The sequence below is a fragment of the Nannospalax galili genome, unplaced genomic scaffold (genome assembly GCF_000622305.1).
Source record: "Nannospalax galili isolate Female #2095 unplaced genomic scaffold, S.galili_v1.0 scaffold182, whole genome shotgun sequence".
Classification (NCBI taxonomy): Eukaryota; Metazoa; Chordata; class Mammalia; order Rodentia; family Spalacidae; genus Nannospalax; species Nannospalax galili.
In genome coordinates, this window is record NW_008348662.1 from 3,168,652 (window position 1) to 3,190,674 (window position 22,023).

Genomic DNA, 22,023 nt, shown 5'->3' on the forward strand with positions numbered 1-22,023 from the left:
TATAGCAAGACCCTGTCTTAAAAACAATAATAAAAATCACTCTTAAACAAAGAAATAAAACAGAACAAGAATATTTACAACTGTTAGTCCCTGGACATTTGTGCTTACTTACAGCAAAATAAACAGCAAAAGGAATGCTTATAATAAAACAGTGCTTTAACAAGGCTATCTGTCCAGTTCCCTGGCGGAGAGATGGATCTCCCTAAACTTCTCCCAGAACTTTAGCAGGGGTGATATCATTTTTCTTTTTCATCTGTTCTGCAGGGATTTAGTCTGAGACAAAGATGACTTAAAATTTGTGTTTAATGAGATGATTAAAATATCATATGATGCCATAGGAAATGTGAAATACTGTCACAGTGCAACAAATGCCCCAGTGTCAGGCTGGGGGTTTAGCTCACCGGTACGCAGTACTTGCCTGACATGTAAAGTGCTTGGAGTTACACCCCCAGCGTTCACCCCAAAGATCAATGCCATGAAAATTTGTTATGCTAGATGAGCATGTCAGTGCCTAACAAGAAAGTAGAAATGTGAGATATTTCAAGTAAAAATAGATTTAATGCTGAGAATTATCTATATGATGTTTGTGGAACATGTTCTATTTGCTTCTCTGTTGCTGTGATAAAGCACTGACCAAAACCAACTTGGAGAGGAAAGGGTTTATTTGGATTATAGCTCACAGTTCATCATGAAGGGAGCCAGGGGTGGCACTCACAGCAGGAAGCAGAGACTGTGGAGGAACATTGCTTACTGGCTTTCTTCTCTTGGGCTTGGTCAGGCTCTTTTCTTATATAGACCAAACCCACCTGCTCAGGGATAGCTTCATAGACAGCCATAGGTCAGTCTGATGGAGAAAATTCCTCAGTTGAGATTCCTTGTTCCCGGGTGTGTCAAGATGGCAACTGTGATGAAACAGGAAAAACAAAAGATCCAAATGGGAAGAAGGGCTAGGAGTGGGACAAGCTCCTGCCTTGAGCTGGAGGCCACCATGAGCCCATATCGAGTATTGTTCTTTTGAGTATGCTGGTGTTAAAATCAAAATTTGACTTGCAATGGTACTGAAGGCATCAGTGAGCCTGGGTATGCCTATTGGGTGACAGTTCAGAGCAGGGACGTGGATTTCTGAGTATCCTGGAGGTGCCACCATTTGTCAGCTTTATGGTTCTCACTTGGCAGTTACAGAGAACATGAGGCCTCCTGCACAGGTGAGGCCTGGGCGAACACTGCTCATCAAGGCTTTGTGCCAGGCCTGGTGCACAGCTAACTGTTTTGTGGCCCTTGTCATCTTCTGTAAGTAGCTCCTCCTGGAGCCCGGGACAGTCACTCTCCAGGTGGGGCCTGTGGTGACTTTGCCAGGGTTGCTGAGGATGAAGGAAGAGAAAGGAAACCCAAGGAGAGGAACACAGACCTGTGGGGCTTCTTCCTGAAAGCCCCAAAGCATTGAAAGGAGGGAAAGAGTCCAAGTCTAGCTGGGGTTTAATACTTGCTCAGCCTCCTGAAACTTCCAGGTCATGGGCTGTGACCTCGCTGAGCCTCAAGGTCCTCATGTAAAGGCTAAAGTATTTCCTCTCTTGCAGGGCAGATATGAAAAACCTACAGTAACTGCTGTAAATGATTTTTAAAATAGCAGTCCCAGGTTGGAGAGGTGGCTTAGTGGTTAAGAGCACTGACTGTACTTGCAGAGGACCTGGGTTCAGTTCACAGCATCCACATGATAGCTAAAAACCATCAGTAACTCCAGTTCCAGGGGACCTGCTGCCTTCTTCTGCCCTCTGAGAGTACTGTATGACACGGGTGCACTTATATACTTGCAGGTAATACATTCAAGCACATTAAATAAAAATAATAAATAAAATGTTAAAAATAAACAAAATAGTGCTCCAATAATGTCAATATTCAATGGGGTAAGGCAGGAGGATTATAGTTCCAGGCCAGCACTACACAGGGAGACCCTTTCAGAGAGAGAGAGAGAGAGAGAGAGAGAGAGAGAGAGAGAGAGGCTGCAAGATTTGTTCTGTTCATGATTTCAGGCACCTTCTAGAGGTCTTGGACCATATTCTCTGTAGACACGTGTGCATGTAATGTGTGGAGGTGGAGAGAGAGAGAGAGAGAGAGAGAGAGAGAGAACAGGATGGGGACAAACACGAGGAGGAGGAGAGGTGGAGAGAGGAGAGGTGGAAAGAGAGAGGAGGAGAGGAGAGATAGAGGAAGAGAAAAGAAAAAAGGAAAAAGAAATATTACCATAGAGGTTTCATGCTCTGTAAATCCACCCTGCTCAGGAAAATACTTATATGGGTGTATTTACAAAGGGGGAGAACTTGGTGTGTGTCCACTGTACACCATAGCCAATTCACGGCAGGTGTCTCTTGGGCTCACTATTTTTCTCCTGGCTTGGGGGGAGGCAGTGGGCGGTGGGCCAGGGCGGTCGTTCTGAGGACGTGAAGTTCCCATAGTCAGCCACCAGGTGGCGCAGCAATTCTTTGCCTCATCCTTGTAAGGTCTCTGGGTTTGGAAGCTGGGGGAAATTGTCAGACTCCCAGAGGCTCAGCAGTCTGTCTGGAAGTGGTCAGGAGAATAGAGACTTCAGTGAGACATCAAGAAGGTAAGGGGGGGGGGCAGAGAAAGAAGAGGTGAAATCAGCTGCATCAAATAGCTCCCGCTCTTGCCAAGGGGGCAAAGAGCTTCTGTGCTGTGTAAAGATGAGAACTGATACAATACAGTCATTTCCTTAACCCTCATGGCGAGCCAGGTACACATGATGATAATCCCATTTTGCACAGGAAAAACCTGAGGTACCAAGTAACCCTTCACATTTGCAACAAGCAACGAATCCAAGTCATCTCGGTCTCAAAGCCTTGTTAGTGCTGTCAAAGGCCAAAAAGACAAATTTAAAGCTCATAATTGACTTTATCTTAATATCTAGAATTGGAGAAGACACTCAGTAGGCTAGGAGTTCCAACCAGCTGAGAGGAGGATGGTTTTATGGATAAACACCAAGGAAAGCAAAAACAGAGAACACAGAGCAGAACGGTCATTTCAGTTGTTTTCCTTGTGAGGTCAGGACAGGGAGACAGACAGAACAAAAACATAAAACTGGTTCCTGCTAGACTACTTTAGGTCACCTTTTTTTTTGGTGTAAGGCTTAAGGCACAAAGAAATTTAGTACCATGCCAGCTGAAACTGGTCTGTGAAACACGGGGTTCCTGTTTGCATGTGTGTCACTCTTGCGTGGCTGTGACCACATCTGACAAGCTGAGGCTAACCACGACACTAATCCTAGTGCTGTACTTCTGCCCACTAGGCCCCACCCCTCAAAGTTTCAGGATCTTCCCAAATAGCATTGACAGCTGCGGACTGAATGTTCAAAACATGAGCCCACGGGGACATTTCTGTTTCAACACATAATACTCTCTGATCCTGGTTTCTCAGGTGAGATAAACACCTTAGTTTCAGCATGGTGATACAGCACTCTGGCATTTGTGACTCCATCTTGATTTTTATCCTGGTCTGTTGAGGCCCATTGTGGAGGCTGAGTCGCAAACAACAGCCTCCCATAGTTCTTAGCAGTGTTTTACAAAGTATTATTCCTGAGACTGGGAATGTAACTCAGTTGATAGAGTGCTTGTCTCGAATACAAGAAGCCCTGGGTCTGATCTCCAGCACCACATAAACTGGGTGTGGTTGCCTGTAATCCCATAGGGATGATCAGAAATTCACAGTCGCCCTCAGCTACAAAGTGAGTTCCAGGCCAGCCTGTCTCCAAAAATTGAGACCAAATCAAATAAAAACAATAGCTAAAGAAACCCAAATCATTATTTTCCCAGGTGAACAAAACAAACCATCTTCATCTGTAAAGCTCAAGGCACCACAGTACCCTTAGTAAAAGCTGGTGAGTAGATGGCAGGGCGTGGGTGCTCCCCAGCTCTGATCGGCCTCGCCTAGCAGGTAGCAGCCTACCTTCTGCTCTGACCCCAGCCACTATCCTCCCCATCACCCCACTGTTCCCACATCTTCGTGGTTCCAGTGCTCTGGATTTCCGCATATGGGTGCAGGCCCCCACCACAGCTGCTCCAAGCTATGCTCAGTTTCTTGACCAGCTGATTTCTTATACAATTTAAACAATATTTTATTTTTATTATTTTTTATTTTATCTTATGTGTATGAGTATATTGCCTGCATATGTGTAAGTGCACCTGTGTTGTGAGATGCCTGGGAAGATCAGAAGAGAGCATCGGACCCCCTAGAACTGAAGTTATGGACAATTGTTAGCCATCATGTGGGTGCTGGGACTCAAACCTGGGTCCTCTGCAAGAGCAGTCAGTGCTCTTAACCGCTGAGCTGTCTCTCCAGCCCCTCAGCCAGTTTCTTATTGCACAGCTGCTTCCTGGCACGCTGACTTCTCTCCTTCTGCGAAAACTGCTGCAACCAAGATGAAGCCATGCTTATCTGAGTAGAACTCAGATATGGGAAACATGGGGTGTGTGTGTGTGTGTGTGTGTGTATGTGTGTGCGTGCGTGTGTGTGCGTGTGTGTGTCTCAAGGACTTTCTAAAAATTTCTTTTAATTTATGTATATTAGTACTAAGAACTGAACCTGGGTCCTCTGCAAGAGCAGCTAGTACTCTTAACCACTGTGCTCTTCAGTCCTATCAGGGACTTCTTAAGTACCAGACCAGAGTGTCCTTCCCACTTCCTGGGCTTTGCATGCCACACACTAGGTACAGGTTCCTCTGATCAAGTTTGTTCAATGGCTGTGTGACTGCAATATTGGGATAGATGGCTTTCCCAAGGGTGCCTCCTCCAGGGAGCTAATGTCAACTCCTGCCTGAGTCTCCAATACTAGTGAACCTTGTATCCAAGTAATTTATGGCATTTGCTTGTAAAAGCACCCGCCTCTTCATGCACACCTGGTGCACATCCTCCATTAGAATCCTTCTGCTCATTCACAAATAAATCCTTAATGCTTTTTCCTCTCCTCTCCTCTCCTCTCCTCTCCTCTCCTCTCCTCTCCTCTCTTCCCCTCCTCTCCCCTTCCCTCCCCTCCCCTCCCTCCCTTCTTTTCTTTTCAGTTTTGATACTTCCCTTAGTTCCCACAATATAGTCCACCAGCCACTCTTCCAACCCCCAACCACATCTTCCTTTTATCTCCTGCACCTGCTTCACCCCTGTGTATAAACCCATCCTTGCTCTGCCTATATACAGAGTCATTCCACAGGAGAAGGGGCTACTGCCCCCTAGGGAATTCCTTGAGGACCTGATGGGAAAGAATGGGAGACAGTGGTAGGAGAGCGGTATGGGGGATATCCAGATGTGGACTTCAGGTTTAAAGCAGGAGCCAATCCTTGTGAATACAGTTCGGTACAGAGATGAACACAGAGTTTATCTGGGGCTGGGGTGTGTTACTGGAAACAAAAGATGCTGAGGATGTCTGCTGAACTGATGGCCCACCAGGTCCACAGGCTGAGGTCTATTATTGTTCATAAAATGTAGTGTCTTGTGGGCAGGGCTGTGGGCTTCTTTTCTACTGTAGCATTGCTCTGCTGTTGCTAACCTTCTCCTCAGGAGAGGGGACAGAAGAGCCTCCCTGCTCGGGCAACAGGAAATAAAACACTGGATAGATGGGAGGAGGAGGAGTCTGGATGAGTGGTCAGAGAGAGCAGTTCTGGAGAGGGCCTGCTCCACAGTGTGGCCAAGGGCTTGGGGGCTGAGGAGGAAGTGAGGAAGGGACCAACCAACCTGGGTTTGGAAAGACTTTCCTAATCATGCTGCTAGAAGTCCCACAGCCCTCTGGAGTGGGCTGGGGTTTGTCACTCCAAGCAGAGGTGTTGGTGAGTAGTTTGCAGAAGCAGCCACCTTCCATGATGGATCGCTTTCATGGACACTGTCATTTTTTGCCACACTCTTGTGTGACCCTCAGATGTCTTTTTGTTGTTGTTGTTCCATCTATAAAACAAGTTCTTTTCCTAGCCATGGACTCTAGGAATAGCAGTTGTACTAAAAACAGTAAATATGGGGCCTGGAGAGATTACTCAGTCATTAGAATGTCTGCTTTATAAGCATGAGGACCTGAGTTTGAATCTCCAGCTTTTATGTAGAAGTGGGGTGTGGAGGTACACAACTCTAACTCCAGTGCTGGGTAGGCAGAGATGGGCGGATTTCTGGAGTTCTTTGGCAAGTCTGCCTAATCAAAGTGACGAGTTCTAGGTTCAGTGAGAGAACTTGCGTGGTGGTGCACACTTTTAATCCCAGTACTTGGGAGGCAGAGGCAGGCAGATCTCTGTGAGTCTGAGGCCAGCCTGGTCTCCATAGCAAATCCAGGCCAGCTGGGGCTAAAGACTGAAAAAAAAAAAAAAAAAACCTAATAAGGCCCATACTTTTTCTTTTGGTTTTTTTGAGACAGGGTCTCCCTGTAGCTCCAACTGGCCTGGAACTTACTATATAGACCAGACTGGCCTCGAACTCACAGAGATCTGCCTACCTCTGCCTTCTGAGTGCTGAGGTTAAAGGCTTGCCCCACCATGCCCGGCTTAAAGTGCATACTTTTAATCCCAGCACTTGGGAGGCAGAGGCAGGAGGATCTCTGTGAGATCAAGGCCAAACTTGGTCTACATAGTGAGTTTCAGGTCAGCTGGGGCTATAGGGAGACCCTATCTCAAAAAATATAAATTAATAGTAATAATCATCATTATCATAATAATAAAATAATGTGTGGGGCTGGAGAGATGGCTCAGCAGTTAAGAACACTGATTGTTCTTGCGGAAGACCCGGGTTCAAATCTCAGCAACCACATGGTAGCTAACAACTGTCCATAACTCTAGTTCCAGGGGATCCAACCGCCCTCTTCTATCCTCAGAGGGCATTGCACAACATGGGTGCACTTACATGCAGGCATAACACTCATACACATAAAATAAAAATAATAAATAAAATATTAATGTTCAGGGAGCTAGGGAGATGGATCAGCTGGTAAAAGCACTTGCTGGGCAAGTATGATGATCTGAGTTCAAATCCCTAGCACCCACATAAAAAACCAGGTGTGAGGCTGGGTAGGCGGCACATTCCTTTAATCCTAGCACTTGGGAGGCAGAGGCAAGGCAAATCTCTGTGAGTTCAAAGCCAGCCTGGTCTACATCGTGAGTTCCAGGCCATCTGGGGCTACAGGGAAACCCTTCCTCAAAAAGCAAAAACAAAACAAAACAACAAAAAACAGGTGTGACTGTGCTCAGGACCTTAAGCCTGGAGCTGGCTGCTAACTGAACTCCAGGTTCAGAGAGAGACCCTGTTTCAGGTGGATAAGGTGGGACATGATAGAGCAGGACACTGATGTCCTCCTTCAGCCTCTGTGTGCAGGCCCATGTGTGCATGCCTGCCTACACATGTGAATACACCACACACACACACACACACACACACACAATTTTATTAAAAAATTAAGGTGGAGAGTGATAGAGGAAGACACCGATGCCTTCTGGCCCTCATATGTCCGTGCCTGGACACCTATGTACATACGTGCCTATACAAACAAGTCTGTATACCCTAGAGACACACACACAATATTAGAACAACAACAACAAACCCATTAATTATTTCAAGGGTTGGAACCCTAAAGTATGGCTGCAGTAGAATTTCTTTTTTAATTCTTTAAGAATTTCCTACATGTACATAGTGAAATATGATTATTTCCGCTCCTTCATTTCCCCTCTCCCACTTCCGCCAGATCTTCCCCCACATGTCCATCCCCTAACTTCATGTGCCCTTCTCTTATTTAAAAAAATAACCCACTAAGCCCGCTTAGTACTGCCTATATGTGTATGGACATGGGGTCACGCACTGGAGTGTGAGTCACCTACCAACGGCCAAACCCCCAGATAAGAATGATTCTCTCTCCCCATCAGCAGTCAACTTTCATTAGCTCCTCAGTTAGAGGTGGGGCCTCCTGAATTCCTCCCTCATCTGTGCTGAAATTGACAACAGCATTTCTAAGTCTGCAGATAAAACTCATGTAACTCAGATCCTCATAAAATCCTAACAGCCAGTCCCGATAGTGAGCATCATGGCAAAGGCAGGAGGATGCTTGAGCCTAGATGTTTGAGAGCAGTCTGTGCAAAACAGCAAAATCAGCCTCACTAGAAAAAAATTCATAACCAAAGTCACCCAGCTCATTCTTTCTCTTGGAAGTTTATGTGCTGATTCACTGCAGTAGTCTCTACTTTTCTTAGAAATCTAATAATGCTAATTTATAATATCATGTGAAAAGATTATATATAAATATCCTAATTTATTTAGGATGGCACAGTCAAGCACAGAAACCGTATCAAGAATGAAATAGTCTTTGGCCAAACAGACATAACTAGTTTGAAAACAGACTTTATGCTCCACATGCATTACACAGTACAAACAAATCACAACCATTACAACTTAATTTTCCATAAATGACTTGCTATTGCAGTCAAATAAGTATCAATAAATTCTTCTAGAGAAGTTTTATCTCGAATAAACTCCTCAGCATTTGACAGCTATATTATTAAAAATGAAATACAGACTTCAGGGGAAAATTTTAGAAATACAGTTCAACCCTAAATTATAAAGTCAATAGATGCAGGGTATTCAGAAATAAGTGCCCACAGGATCGCACTGGGCACCAGCATCACAGATGTGGGAGGTTACACTAAAGAAAGACACAGGGTGCTGGATTTGCTTCAATAGCTTTTTAGCAGAAACCAAAGAGGAATCCCCTACCCCAGAAGGCGAGGATGACTCCTGGGAATATCCTTGTATCCTTGTATAAATACCAATGGAAATCATTATTTGCAGACTTGGTTACTTATATACACCTTCTGCTTACTTGACATGTTTACATCAGAAACTTGAAGACATTTTCTCTTCTAAGTGTCCACAGGAAATCTACACAGCACATTTGTCCGATTTTCTTTTTTATGGTGCTGGGGCAAAACCCAGTGCCGTTTGCATGCTAAACTAAGTTCTCTACTGAGCTATACCTCAGTCCCTACCAGATTCTTATTAAGTTGCATTCAGTGTTAAATTGATTACATTAAAAAAAACTTAAAGAAGAATTATGTCTCTTTAACAAATGTGTTTATTATTGGTTAATGAAAAAAAAGTCTCCTTTCTGGTAGGTTTTGGCACTAGCTCAGTTCATTTTTAGGGACCAACAAACGAAATAGCATAAATGCGTTAAGTGAAGCTTACGTCTCTTTCACATTAAAGATTTCTGTCTGAGGCAATTGTAGATTCTGAGACAGTTGTAGATCACTAAAGATTCAGATACAGTTTTAAGACAGAGAGTTGAGTGTGGTAGTATATGCCTTTAATCCTAGCACTGGGCAGGCAGAGGCAGGTGGATCTCTGTGAATTCAAGGTCAACCAGGGCTACATGGTGAGACCCTGTCTAAAAAAATAATAATAGTAAAAAAAGAAATCCTGTGTTCATTTTCCCCCATTTAATACTGACTTGGTCAAGATGCAGAAGTCTTCCATCACGACAAGGATCTGCTGTGTTGTCCTTTAGTCACGGGAACCTGTTTGCTCTGCATCGTCTTTCCTGGCAACACCTGATGTATTGTCCATTCTTATAATTTTGCATTTCAGAATGTCATGTGAATGGAATTTCATACTGTGAACACTCTATAGTTGGCATTCATCCCTCAGCATAATTTTCTGCAGATTCATCCAAGTTATGCTTGCATCAATAATTATCTCCTTTATATTGCTGAGTAATATTCCACAGTATAGATGTACCACAATTTATTTTACCACTCACCAGATTAAAAGACACCTATCTTTTTCCAGTTTTTTAATATTATAGATAATTCATATATAGCGTATTCTTTTTATTGTGTGTGCCATTGCCACATGTGCATGCCACAACATGTGTGTGTGTATGTTAGAGGGCAACTTTGTGGAGTCAGTTATCTCTTTCCAGACCTTCAGGTGGGTTCTGGGGATTGAACTCAGGTCATTGGGCTTATGTGGCTAGTGTCTTTACATCTTGCCAGCCTCATCATGTAAAAGCCTTTGTGGGAAAATAAGTTTTCACTTCTCTGGGATCCATGTCTGGTATCCACTGCTGGTCAGAATGGCAGTTGCGTGTTTAGACTTTAAAAGTTATTACTTTTATTTTATGTGTATGAGTGTATTGCCTGCGTGTATGTAAGTGCACCTATGTCAGGCAATGCCCGAGGAGGCCAAAGGGTGTTGGATCCCCTGGAACTGGAGGTACAGATGGTTGTTAGCCACCATGTGGGTTCTGGGAATTGAACCTGGGTCCTCTGCAAGAGAAGCCCGTGCTCTTAACTGCTGGGCCATCCCTCCAGCCCCACGTGTTTACATTTTAAGGAAATTGCCCAATAGCTTCCTAGTGGCTGTTGCATTTATTTCCCAGTTGCAGTGTATGGCTGATCTGCTTCCTTTACGTCCTTGCCAGCATTTGATGTTCTCAGGCTTCTTTCTTTTAGCTGTTTCGGGTAGTGTGAAGTGGTGACTCATTGCGGTTTTAGTTTTCAGTTCCCTGGGGTCTCTTCTCATGCATTTATTTGTCATTTGTGGATTCTCTGCAGTGAACTAAATGGTCTCTCCTATCCTGTTTTTCTAATTGGATTTTAAAAACTATTGAGTTTAGATACATATTGAGAGTAGATACTTATTCTAGTATTTGAGAATATATAATGTCCATAGTCTGGATTCAGCATTCTGTCAGATATGCAGTCTGCAAATATTTTCTGTCACTATGTTGCTCCCCCGCCTGCCCCATTTTCTTAATGGAGTCTTTTGCAGAACAAAACTTTTAAATTGGTTCTAAAGATTTTCTGTTTCTTTCTATAGTTTCATAACTTTACATTTTATATTTATAGATATAAGCTATTTTGGCTTAGTTTTTGTGTAAGGTCTGAGGTTAGCCCAGGGTTTGCTATGGATACCCACATGCTTCAGCGTAGTTGTTAAAGACTGCCCTCTTCATGCTGAATGGCTTTCACACCTTTGTAAAAAACCAGTTAAGCATATTCTATGGGTCTATCAGTAGACTCTCTGTTTCATTCCATAGATCTTCATGTCCATGCCTCCATCAATAGCAAATTGTTTTGAGTATTGTTGATATATAACAAATGTTTCCATTGGGTCAAATGATTTCTATTACTTGATTCTTCTTTTATGATTGTGTTAACTGTTCCAAAGACTGCAAATCTTGGACTATAACTAATTTTTTGTGGTGCTTGGGATTGTAATAGGGCTTTGTGCATATCAGACAAATGCCAGAACACTGAGACACACTGCCATTCCATAATATAACTTTTATAGTAAAATTTTATGTGTTTACTAACTTTGCTGGGATTTTTGTAAAAACCGTATTAAACCAAGAGTTCAGTTTAGAAGAATTGACATCATTCATTATTTTGTGCCTACCAATCCATGAATATGGTATCTCTCATTTGTTTAAGTGCTTGATTTCTTTTGCTAGCATTAAATTTTTTCAAATCATAAAAATCCTCTGCATGTTTTGCTAACTTTATACCCCAAGTATTTAATTTTCTTTGGAGTGACTGTATATGTTATAGGGTTTTAAATTTTAGTTTTCATATTTGTTGTTAGTACATGGAAATGTGATTAAGTGTTGTGCACTGATCTTGTAATTCTGAGACCTTGCTGTACCGACTACTTCTAGGTTTGTTGAAGTTTTTAAAAAGTAGATTATTTGGAATCTTCTATGTAGACAACTATGTCATCTATAAACAAGGACACTTTTCTTTCTTCCTTCCAATTTTATGCATTTAATATTTTTTCCTTGCTTTATTGCCATGTCTAGAACTTCCAGGTCAGTCCTAAAAATTTAATTCAGTGTGAATTACTGGAAATTTTCCAAAAACAAATTTGTCTGAACTGGGCCCATTAGACTCAAACCTGTGAGTTTTCAATGTTGTTCTTATTGTCTGGCCTGTTGAGATTTCATTTCCTCTAACTTTGATAAGTAGCTGATAAACAAATTAGTGGCTACAAATGGAACCCACTCTTCAAAGCCCTTTGAAGCATCAGGGACTCTCAACGAACTAGATGGAACCCGATTATACCAGCTAACAGTCTTACTTACTGGTAAAACTGGACTGTGAGGAAATGATGTGTCAAGAATCAAAGTCTGGGACTGATTTATGATGTAGTTTTTAACATGCAGTTTGTTTTTCTAATTTTCCTTCTTCTAAATTAGGAGTAGCAATAACTTTAAACTCTGAAAATATGGAATACCATAAAAAATCTACCATATGATTATGTATTAGAAATTGCCATTGTTAGGGACACTTGTGAACTGCCTTTTATCGAATGAAAGAATATTGTGCATCTCATTAGGTTTTTAGTAATAAGTACTTAAGTGTATTTTGACAACTCAAACTCTCTTCATGTTTTAAAATTACAGCCACTGATATTTCTGAAGAATGTATATTTCCTGTATTGGTATATTTTTATGTGATACGACACACCTAATCCATCAAAGAGAGTTTCTAGTCATTACAGAAAGATAGAAAACTTGGATACTATTAGATCCTTTACAGATTTCAGTGATGAAGGCCTTGATGGTGAGCACTTTGGTCCATGTAGGCCTTAAGTATGAACACAGTTTCAGTCTAGTACTTGTAAATAATGTGCAGAGAAACTTAAATCTGTAGTTAAGAATCCAGGGTCCCTGTCCACAGCAGTGACATATGATCTATGGGCAAGATTAGTCATCCTCCTTTGCAATCACAGCCCTGGCTGGATGGTCCCTGTGCTTTTCAGTAACTTTCATTCTCAAAACGTAAACATTTGGAGGTAGCATCCATCTACTGTGTGCAGTGAGTTCAGGATTCTGACCTTGGGATACTGACTGGCCCTCTCTGAGCTTCAGTTTCTTTGTCTGAGACACTGATGGTATGCATCTTACTGAGTATAGGGCTTAAGTGAGGCGATGTCTACTGAGGCACTGGTCCAGGGTTGGGCAAGGAGAAGACCTTCAGAAGAGTGCCTTCTCTTATGAGAATTGCCTTGCTTTCTCTGTTGTGCTCTCTCCCCTGTCCCCTGTACACAATGTGGAAAGAGGCGCTTCTTATGTTGTATGCCACATCTCAAGCACGGAACAGGGCAGCTTCTGCTGGAAACATGAGCAGTGAGGATCTGGGAAGCTTGATGGCAAAGCTCTCCCACTCCTGTTGTTATTCCTCCATAGACTGCTTACACAGAGCAGGCCTGGGCACAAAGCTGCATGTTCTTACTTTGCCTGCGTGTTACAGCTGGGGAAAATGCTCCCTAAGCGATTAGTACATTCTAGCAAATGTGACTCAGGAATATATTGGCAATCCAGTAACATAATGAATAACTTCAGATAAAAAGCTCTCCACCATCCCCCTGAACACAAGGCCCTGCTCTGTGCCTCATGTTCAACTCTTTTTATGCAATGAGCTTTGATTCAAGGCACCGATTTTGACACAGAAAGCAACACTATGCTTTCACAATATGAAGCAATGACGTTGCATGTACAGGCATAATTTTTTTTCTTAAAGACCGGAACAGCAACTATCAGTTTCATTTTTGACAACTGTGACTTCCAAATGGGTGTGTCTGGACTGAATACAACATAAACAACAGCTATCTATATGAAGTACCTGTGTGAACTGTGGATCTGCAAATGACCACTTGAATCTCAAGTCTGGCCCGAGGTTTCCTGTTTATCCTCTCTCATTCTGCCATAGGATGACAGGGTGGCTAGGAACCCTTCTACAAAGAGACAGCAGTCAGGAGCTGCCTGGCTCCTTCACTTTCAAAGGTTTTCATTGGAATGAAAGCTCCTAAGTTTCCGTGTTAGTCTGTCAGGCCTTTCTGGGAGCTGCTTTGAAATACTCCTCTCGTGAGATGTCGGATATACCTCCGTACCATTTCAGAAGCCAGATGTGTTCTATACTCATCTTCATGAAGAACCATTCATACTGTCGAGGCCATTTCCTCATTCCTGGATGCCTGCAGGAGCAAAGGGAGATTACAGTGAACCTGTTCTTATTGATGAGTGTACCTCAGCCTGCCATGGACCTCCAGTCTCTAGGCCTGATTTGGGCCAAGAACCGCTCAACCGAGCCAGAGTCAGAAGTGGAAGAGGTGGGCATCAGGGGCTGGAGTAGTCTTAGGAAGGCAGGAAGCTGTAATCTCTACACCAAAGTAGCTCAATGCTCAATTCTAGAGCTGGTTTGAATTCTGGTTCCATTGGCCATGAGCTCTGATGCTATGGTTGCTCCCATGGCCGTCTCCTTACCTGTCATGTGATGAGAGTGATGGTGCGCATCACGGGCTCTATGGCAAGCAAACAGGACACTCACATAGAACATTTGCATCTGGCCAGTGCTCAGTGGATACTGGTGATTTCTAGTAGGAAACATCAGGAAAGGCCATGTGCATTTTCATATGAGATGTAACGAACAGTGGGCATGTGAAATGTGTCTCTTCATGGAGAGATTTCTATTTACGCAGGAGGCTGAGAGCCAGCCAGCATGAACAGAGACTCTGCATTTCTCTCTGCTGTATTGATGCCTGCTTTCTCCTGCAGGGGCCACGGTTCACCTATTTTCTAATTTTTAAAAATATTTTTTTATTATTTTTATTTTATGTGTATAAGTGTATTGCCTGCATGTGTGTACATGCACCCATATCATGCAATGCCTGTGGAGGTCAGAAGAGGGCGTTGGATCCCCTGGAACTGGAATTACTGAGGGTCGTTAACTGCCAGGTGGGTGCTGGGAATTGAGCCTGGGTCCTCTGCAAGAGCAGTCAGTGCTCTTAACTGCTGAGCCATCTTTCCAGCCCCCCCCATATTTTCTAATTTTATAAAAATAAAAATTTCCCTTAGGTCTAAAGATGCTATAAACACAATTCAAAGCCTAGCTGTACACAGAGGAAAATCGAGCTAAGTAGATTTTTGGAGCACTGTTTGGGCACTGATGGCTATGAAGGCTCAGTTGCTTTCATTACAAGGCGGGGTATTGGCAAAGGTTGGAATGCGTGGGAATTGTGCCTGAACCACACCAATGCAGGGTGTCCTCCAGGAGTATCCACTGTGGACGGCCTGGCTTCTGTATCCACCACCGACACCGGTGGCAGCTGGTCAGGGGTTGGCCATGTTGCCAGCAGGGGCCAGCATAGATCAATCACTGTCTATCTTGGGACAAACCATTTTTGTTGCCATTTAAAAAAAATGGACAAGCTCTCACAAAGTAGCTTAGGCTAGCCTTGAACTCACTATGTAGCCCAGGCAGGCTTCAACTCCCAACCCTCTTGCCTCTGCCTCCAAAATGCTGGATTTATACGCATGCACACCTGGATTTCAGCAAACCTATTTAAAGCATCTTCACACCTTGAAAACATGGCTTGCTTGGCGAATTCTCCTTCTTCAGGAGGCACAACGATCATTCGGCCAGTGAGTGTTAACCGGGCACATCGGGGATCCTCTGGGTCGACGATGTTTTTTCTGCACAGGAAGAACATTTTTCATATGTGAAAGCAATGACAGGGCATCAGCCTGAAATACCGAGGACTTTATTGAAAATACAAAATAGTCAGTACATCAGAAGTACTCTGGATGAGGCTCTGCATGCCTGGGGAATGGGTTTTGTTCTTGTTGCTGTGGTAGTTTGGCTTTTCTGCTGAAGGCCAGTTCCCAGCTTGGCATTATTGAAAGAGGATGTTAACTCTGAGAGGTGTGAGGGTGAGGATACCTAACACTGTGATGATGATGGCCCCCACTGACCTGTTATCTGACAACCCCACTCTGTCTCAAGAGACCCATAGGCAGAAAATTCCTGACTGTCCCTGGGGTTTTAGCTCAGCTTCAACCCACTGCTTGAAACAGCCTCTTGAATTGCTTCTTATCCATCTGTCCTGACTGGTTCTTGAGCCTCTCCTCCATGGTCCTGTGTCTGCAGCTGACCCAGCCTCAAAGCCCTGCGGTCCAGCTCAACCCAGAGATCCCACAGCTCTACTCTCTATGTCTTCAGCAAACTTTAACTGTGTTTCTTAATATCTAACCAGTTGCAGTAACTATTAACATCTTGGTCCTCTGCCTCTGCCTCCCGTGAGGCCTCTTTAACTCTTTCATATCCATTTTACAGGGTACATATTTTTACACATGGATATAGTTACTATGTGATATGTAATGTATGATCTGAGAGTTAATGTTAGTAATTGAGATTGAACTAAGAGAACCCTTACTTGCCAATGGCCAGTTATCAAAGGAAATTGTGACTACTTGGCAATTGCAACCAACATGTAGCTTGTGGATTTGTTATTCAATAACTTCGAACACTGTGGGAAGATAACAAATGTGTCCATCTCTGTTTCTGGCATAACATGGTCAGGGCATCTTGTCCCCTAAACTAGCCATAAAAGCGAAAAGTAGTCCTCTAACTTTCTCCTGTTTTTCTGTATTGAGCGCTGTCCACAAAGAAATCCTCAGCTCTAACTATGAGTAGATCATGAGAAACCCATTCAGGAAGGCCCTGTCCAGGAAGGAATGCTGCTCAGAGAAGCCCAGAAGAGCCTGGGCCCAGCCCTGCTGGGTTTCCTCAATTAGCTCAGACTCCTTCCTCCAATCACTTTTCTACATGGCTGTCCACACTTCATCAATCTAAGCTTAAAAATCGACAGTTTGCCTTGGCTCTTCAAGTTGTCAACCTGAAAGCTCCTGTGGCTATTGTAGGGGTGTTGACTGTGACTGCTGTGAGAGGAGATCACCCCTATAGTCCTCTACATATTGGAAAATAGGGAGTCCTGGGGTGGAAGGAAAACAAAAATGATGTATATACCAGAAAACCAAGGCTCAACAGGACCAAACCAGCATTCTGTGAAGAAAAGCCTTGAACTTTTACCAAGTTCAGCACTTGAAAACTGTGGTGAACCTGAGTGGTGCAGAATTTTTAAATTCAGTATATTCAGGTCAGGAGGTAAACCTGATCACTCTAGCAATTTTCAAACCTTGAAAAGTTTTGCTAGATTTGACAAAAATCATTCCTTTGGGCATATTCCAATTCCTAACATTGTGTCTGTGTGGCGGTCCCATCAGCAAACCTCGAAAGGCTCTCTCTCTCTCTCTCTCTCTCTCTCTCTCTCTCTCCATTTTGACTTATTTTAATAATACCCATCACACAACTTTGTTAGCAAATCTCAGAGTTTTGTAACCTTTGCCCACTATTTCTTTTTCTAAGGAAGATTTACAACCAAAGTTCCCAGCACCTCAATGCTGTTTACTATTTCCCTTCCATAGTACTTTTAATTTAGTGCACTTATACCACATGTTTTTATATTTAATTACTTGTATAGGCATCAACTGATGTCTTGCTTTCTGTATATTGAATATAATGTACATTTATCAAATCATAATCCTTCTGCAACTTATGCTTTCTACCAAGTTTATTTTGAAGATCTATTCATGTTGACAGCATAGAGTTCTGGTTCAGTTATCCTTGTTTTCCGTGTAGTAGCCTATGGTAAAAACATTTATCAAATTTATTTATTCATTCCACTTTAGTTGCCCCGTTTTCAGTTTGCTGTGGTTATAAATGATTCTGCAGTAATCATTCCTGCACAGGACTCCCTGGGCACATATTTGAGAGTGCTGTTGGTTCGTATTATTTTTTGGCTTTGCAAAGTATTTTTGCAATTTATATTCTGAGTAAGAATGATCCCGTGGCTGTTTATTCTCTCTGACACTAGATATTATCAGACTAAATTTTCTCAGCTGAAGGTTTCAGCAGTGTTTCTGCTGCATCTCCTTGATAGTATAGGAAGCTAAACATGTTTCTGTATTTATTGTGCATTGGATTTTCTTTTCCTGCCTGTTTTCCTGTTGGGTTAAATGGTTTGCCATTTAAAAATTGATCTATAATTATATTTTCATGCTCCAGATACAACTTTTTCTCTAGATATGTATATATCTACGTTTAAGTCTAAACCTAGCTATCTAATATGTACTATAAGCCAATATAAAAATATTGGCTGGTGGGGGTGGTGAAGAAACTGCTCAGCACTTAAGAGCTCTGGCTGCTCTTGCAGAGGACCCAGGTTCAGTTCCTATAACCATATTGCAGCTCACAGCCACCTGTAACTTCAGTTCCAGGGGATCTGATGCTCTCTTCTGTCCTCCATGGGCATTGCACACACATGATGCACTTATATACATGCAGGCAAAACACTCATACACATAAAAATAAAAATAAGTAAATTCTCCAAATTGCCTGGGCCATCCTCATAGGAAGAAAACATTTGTAATTCCAAATGCATATAGTATGAGTCAGTTTTTCATCACCGTTTCAATGTACCCGAGCACAGCTTAGGGGAAGGAGGAATTTACCTTGGCCCATGGTTTCACAGGGATCAGTCCATTGTCAGCTGGCTCTATTACTTTGGGCCTCAAGCACGGGATAGAGCAAGGCTGCTCACTTAACAGTGGACAGGAAGCAAAAAGGGAAACAGGAGGAAGGGACAGTGACAAGGTATATCTCATGTCCCTAATCTACTTCCCCTAGCTCTGCCTTACTGAGTTTTCATTGGGTGCCAAAACTTTGCTGCCAGTTGGGGACCACGCTTTCACATATGAGTCTGTGGGGTATATTTTATATCTAAACCATGGCATTCTGCCTGGGCCTCAGAGGCTCATAGTCATCCCATAATGTAAAATGCATTTAGTCCAATACTTCCAATATTTCCCAAAGTCTAAACAGTTCTAGTATGGCTTAAAAGCTAAAGTCCAAAGTCTCTTCTGAAACTCAAGGCAAACTTAGCTATAAGCTTCTGTTAGCAAGTTACAGACTTACACTATACATTGGCACAGAGTAAACATTCCCATTTCAGAAAGGAAGAATTGGGGGCACAGAAAGGAGGAATGGGAGGAAAGTAAGATCAAAACCTATCAAGGTAAACATTGAAGACTGTAGGTCCATGTCTAGCTCCACAGCACACAGCAGTGTGAAGTAAGTGCTAATGCTCCTGGTCAGCCCTTTACATCCTATGGCCTTGATGTTTGGAGCCCACATGGCTTCCCTTTGTGTTGGTTCTATTTGCTGCCTGTGGCTTTCCTGGGCAGATGTTTCCTGTTCCTGGCGACATCCATGGTCTCTATTGCAGCTTTGAGTTCATCCTTAAAATTTTACCTTACCCTCTCTGGGGCTGCCTGAAGGGATTCCAACCATGCCACACATTGCTTGGCCTCCCAGACTTTCCTTTGAAATCTGGGTGTAAGCTTCCATGGAACCGGCATTCCTGCATTCTGTGTGCATGCACAATCAGCATGCATGCAGACCATGTCAAGGTCTGCCACCAGCTCCAGGAGGATCCAGTCCTTCTTGGACTGAGTCTTTGTGAGCTCTTGAGTACCTATACAGCTGAGCAGAGTGAAATGAATCCTGGGGGAGGAATTTCTTGGGGGACTCTGGTGTTTACCTCTCTGAGCAAAGTCTTTCAAATGAATTTATGCCTTTACACGTTTAGGCTGGAAGTGGGTGGAGTTTGGCCAGTTCCTGGATGCCCTTTAGACACGTTCCTGCTGTCTTGATGCAGAGTATGTGGCTTTTAAAAACAGATTTATTTTATTTTAAATTAGTGTATGTGTGTTTGTGTGCATATATGCATTTGAGTACAAGTGCATATGGAGCTGGAGTTACAGGTGGTTGTGAACCACTCAAACTGGGTGTTGAACTCAGGTCCTCTGCAAGAGCTATATACTAAAAACTGAACCACCTCTCCAGCCCATGATATCTTTTACTAAGGCTAATCTGTTTGGGAACACCATGTTCTTTACCCCAAATTTGACAACTGAGTCTTTTCTTGCTAAACATCAAGTTTCCCCAAATCTTCCCGCTCTCCTCCCCCACCCCTGAGTCTCATTATAAATCTAACTAAAAACATCCAGAAAAACACATGGCAAAGCCTGAATGCTGGGTTGTCTTCAAAGCTCCTTTTCCAGGGCAATTGTCTGCTACCTTTACATTTAGCCTCCTACAAAATCTCCAGGCCTGGATGAAGTATAGAAAAGACCTTCACCACAGTGTAACACGTACAATCTATAGTCAGTTCTCAGGGAAGTCCTTGCTCCCACCTGACATCAAATGTGCACAGTCTTTGCTGTTGCATTCTAACCAAAATTCTGGTCTGAGCCTCATGAATCATCCACTAAGCCCTTGTTCACAGTGTTCTCGGGCTTCTCTAGACTGAATCCCAAATTTCTAAATTTGTCCTGCAAAGTAGTTCCAAAAGATTCTAACCCACAGTCAGATTTTATCATAGCAACACCCCTACAGAAGCAAAGCAATTTTTCACTGCTGTGACAAAATACCCAAGTAAAACAATTAAAGGGAGGAAAGGTTTATTTGGGCCTTTGGATCTGCTGTTTCCATGGCTGTGGCCCAAAGGGAGATGGAATATCAATGGTGGGAAGCGTGCAGGGGAGCAAACAGTCTCACTTCAGCATGGGCAAGAGTCAGAAAGGGACAGGAGGAGAAAGCCAGGGGTATCTTTCCAGGGCCTATCCCCAGTGACAACTTGCTCCACCCAGGCCCACCCCTAAATTTTCTATCTCCTTCCAACATAATACTACCTGTAAGGGACTGAGACAGTGAGCCTGTGGAGGATGCTTCACATCCAAACTACAACATGTACAAAGCATAAAAATCATCCTATTAAAGGGTCCTGGGGGTTTGTTTGTATATCCACAGACTTATGTAACCATCATTATACTTTAACTTTGGATCCTTTACATCACCATGCATGTAGCATGTGTCAGTCAGACTGGGTCGTGAATCTAAGCATCACATGGAAAGCAAAAGTCCAACAGACAAAATCCTTATAAATAAGGGCAGCAAAGTGAGAGGGCCTTCTCTGCCAGCTGCTGAGCCTTAGGAAAGCCACATGCATTAAGGTAGTTAGTGTGTGCTGATGCAGGGATAGGCCTAGGGAATAGATATAAAGGCCCAGAAATAGACCTGTTCATATAGGATATCTGATATTTGACAAAGCTTGAAAGAGAAATCAGCAGGTAAAGTTTTATTATTCAATAAATAGTGTTGAAAAATTTGACCATATAGAAGATCCTAATGGGACTAGAGAGATGGCTCAGTGGTTAAGAGCACTGGCTGTTCCTACAGAGGACCCAGGTTCTATTCCAAGCCACCTGCAAGGTGGCTAACAACTGTCTGTAACTCCAGTTCTAGGAGATCCAATGCCTTCTTCTGACCTCTGTCCTGGTATTGCACGACATGGGCACACTTACACTCATGTAGGCAATACACTCATCCATGTAAAATAAAAATAGTAAATAAAATATTAAAAAATAGATCCTTATATATCACACTGTAGACAAATCAATTCTAAATAGAATTACTTATTTAAATGTGTAAAGCAAAACTCTACAATATTTAAGATAAAACACAGGAAAGTGTATTATGTTTATGACTTCAGGATTGGAAAGGATTTCTTAAATAAGGCACAGAATGAATAGGCCATAAAGACAGGCTGATTTGATTTCTTAAAATATCAACTTTTTTGGCTGGAGAGATGGCTCAGTGGTTAAGAGCACTGGCTGTTCTTGCAGAGGACCCAGGTTCAGTTCTCAGCAGCCACAGGGCAGCTAACAACTGTCAGTAATGCCAGTTCCAGGGGATCTGATGTCCTTCTGGGCTCCATAGGCATTGAGTGACATGGGTGCACTAACATACATACCATGCACACAAGCAAAACACTCATGCACATATAATAAACAAAAAATTAAAAATTAGAAAGAATCTCATGGGGCTGGAGGATAACTCAGTGTTAAGAGCACTGACTGCTCTTGCAGAGGACTTGGGTTCAGTTCCCAGCACCCACATGGCAGCTAATAACCATCCAGTTCTTGGGAATCTGAGGCCCTTTCCTAACTGCAGGCATTGCATGGCATGGCTGCACTTACATACATGCAGGCAGTACACTCATACACATAAAATAAATATTTAAAAAATACAATCTCATCACC

At 42.9% G+C, this 22,023-nt stretch overlaps 1 protein-coding gene across 3 annotated transcripts in view; it reads right to left on the reverse strand.

Annotated features, from left to right (window-relative positions):
* Positions 1-660: 660 nt before the first annotated feature.
* Creg2 (cellular repressor of E1A stimulated genes 2) overlaps positions 661-22,023 on the reverse strand; it is a 60,414-nt gene continuing 39,051 nt past the window's right edge. Inside the window, exons 3-5 of one of the 3 annotated variants that reach the window (XM_008845882.2) lie at positions 15,382-15,495; positions 13,914-13,997; positions 661-902 (exon numbers count right to left, since the gene is read on the reverse strand). In XM_008845882.2, coding sequence (XP_008844104.1) covers positions 788-902; positions 13,914-13,997; positions 15,382-15,495 — 313 coding nt within the window. In that variant the 3' untranslated portion in view covers positions 661-787. Of the gene's footprint in view, positions 903-10,272; positions 13,998-14,286; positions 14,397-15,381; positions 15,496-22,023 lie in introns of those variants that run through there. The other 2 variants (XM_029569779.1, XM_008845883.2) reach the window with 2 other exon arrangements.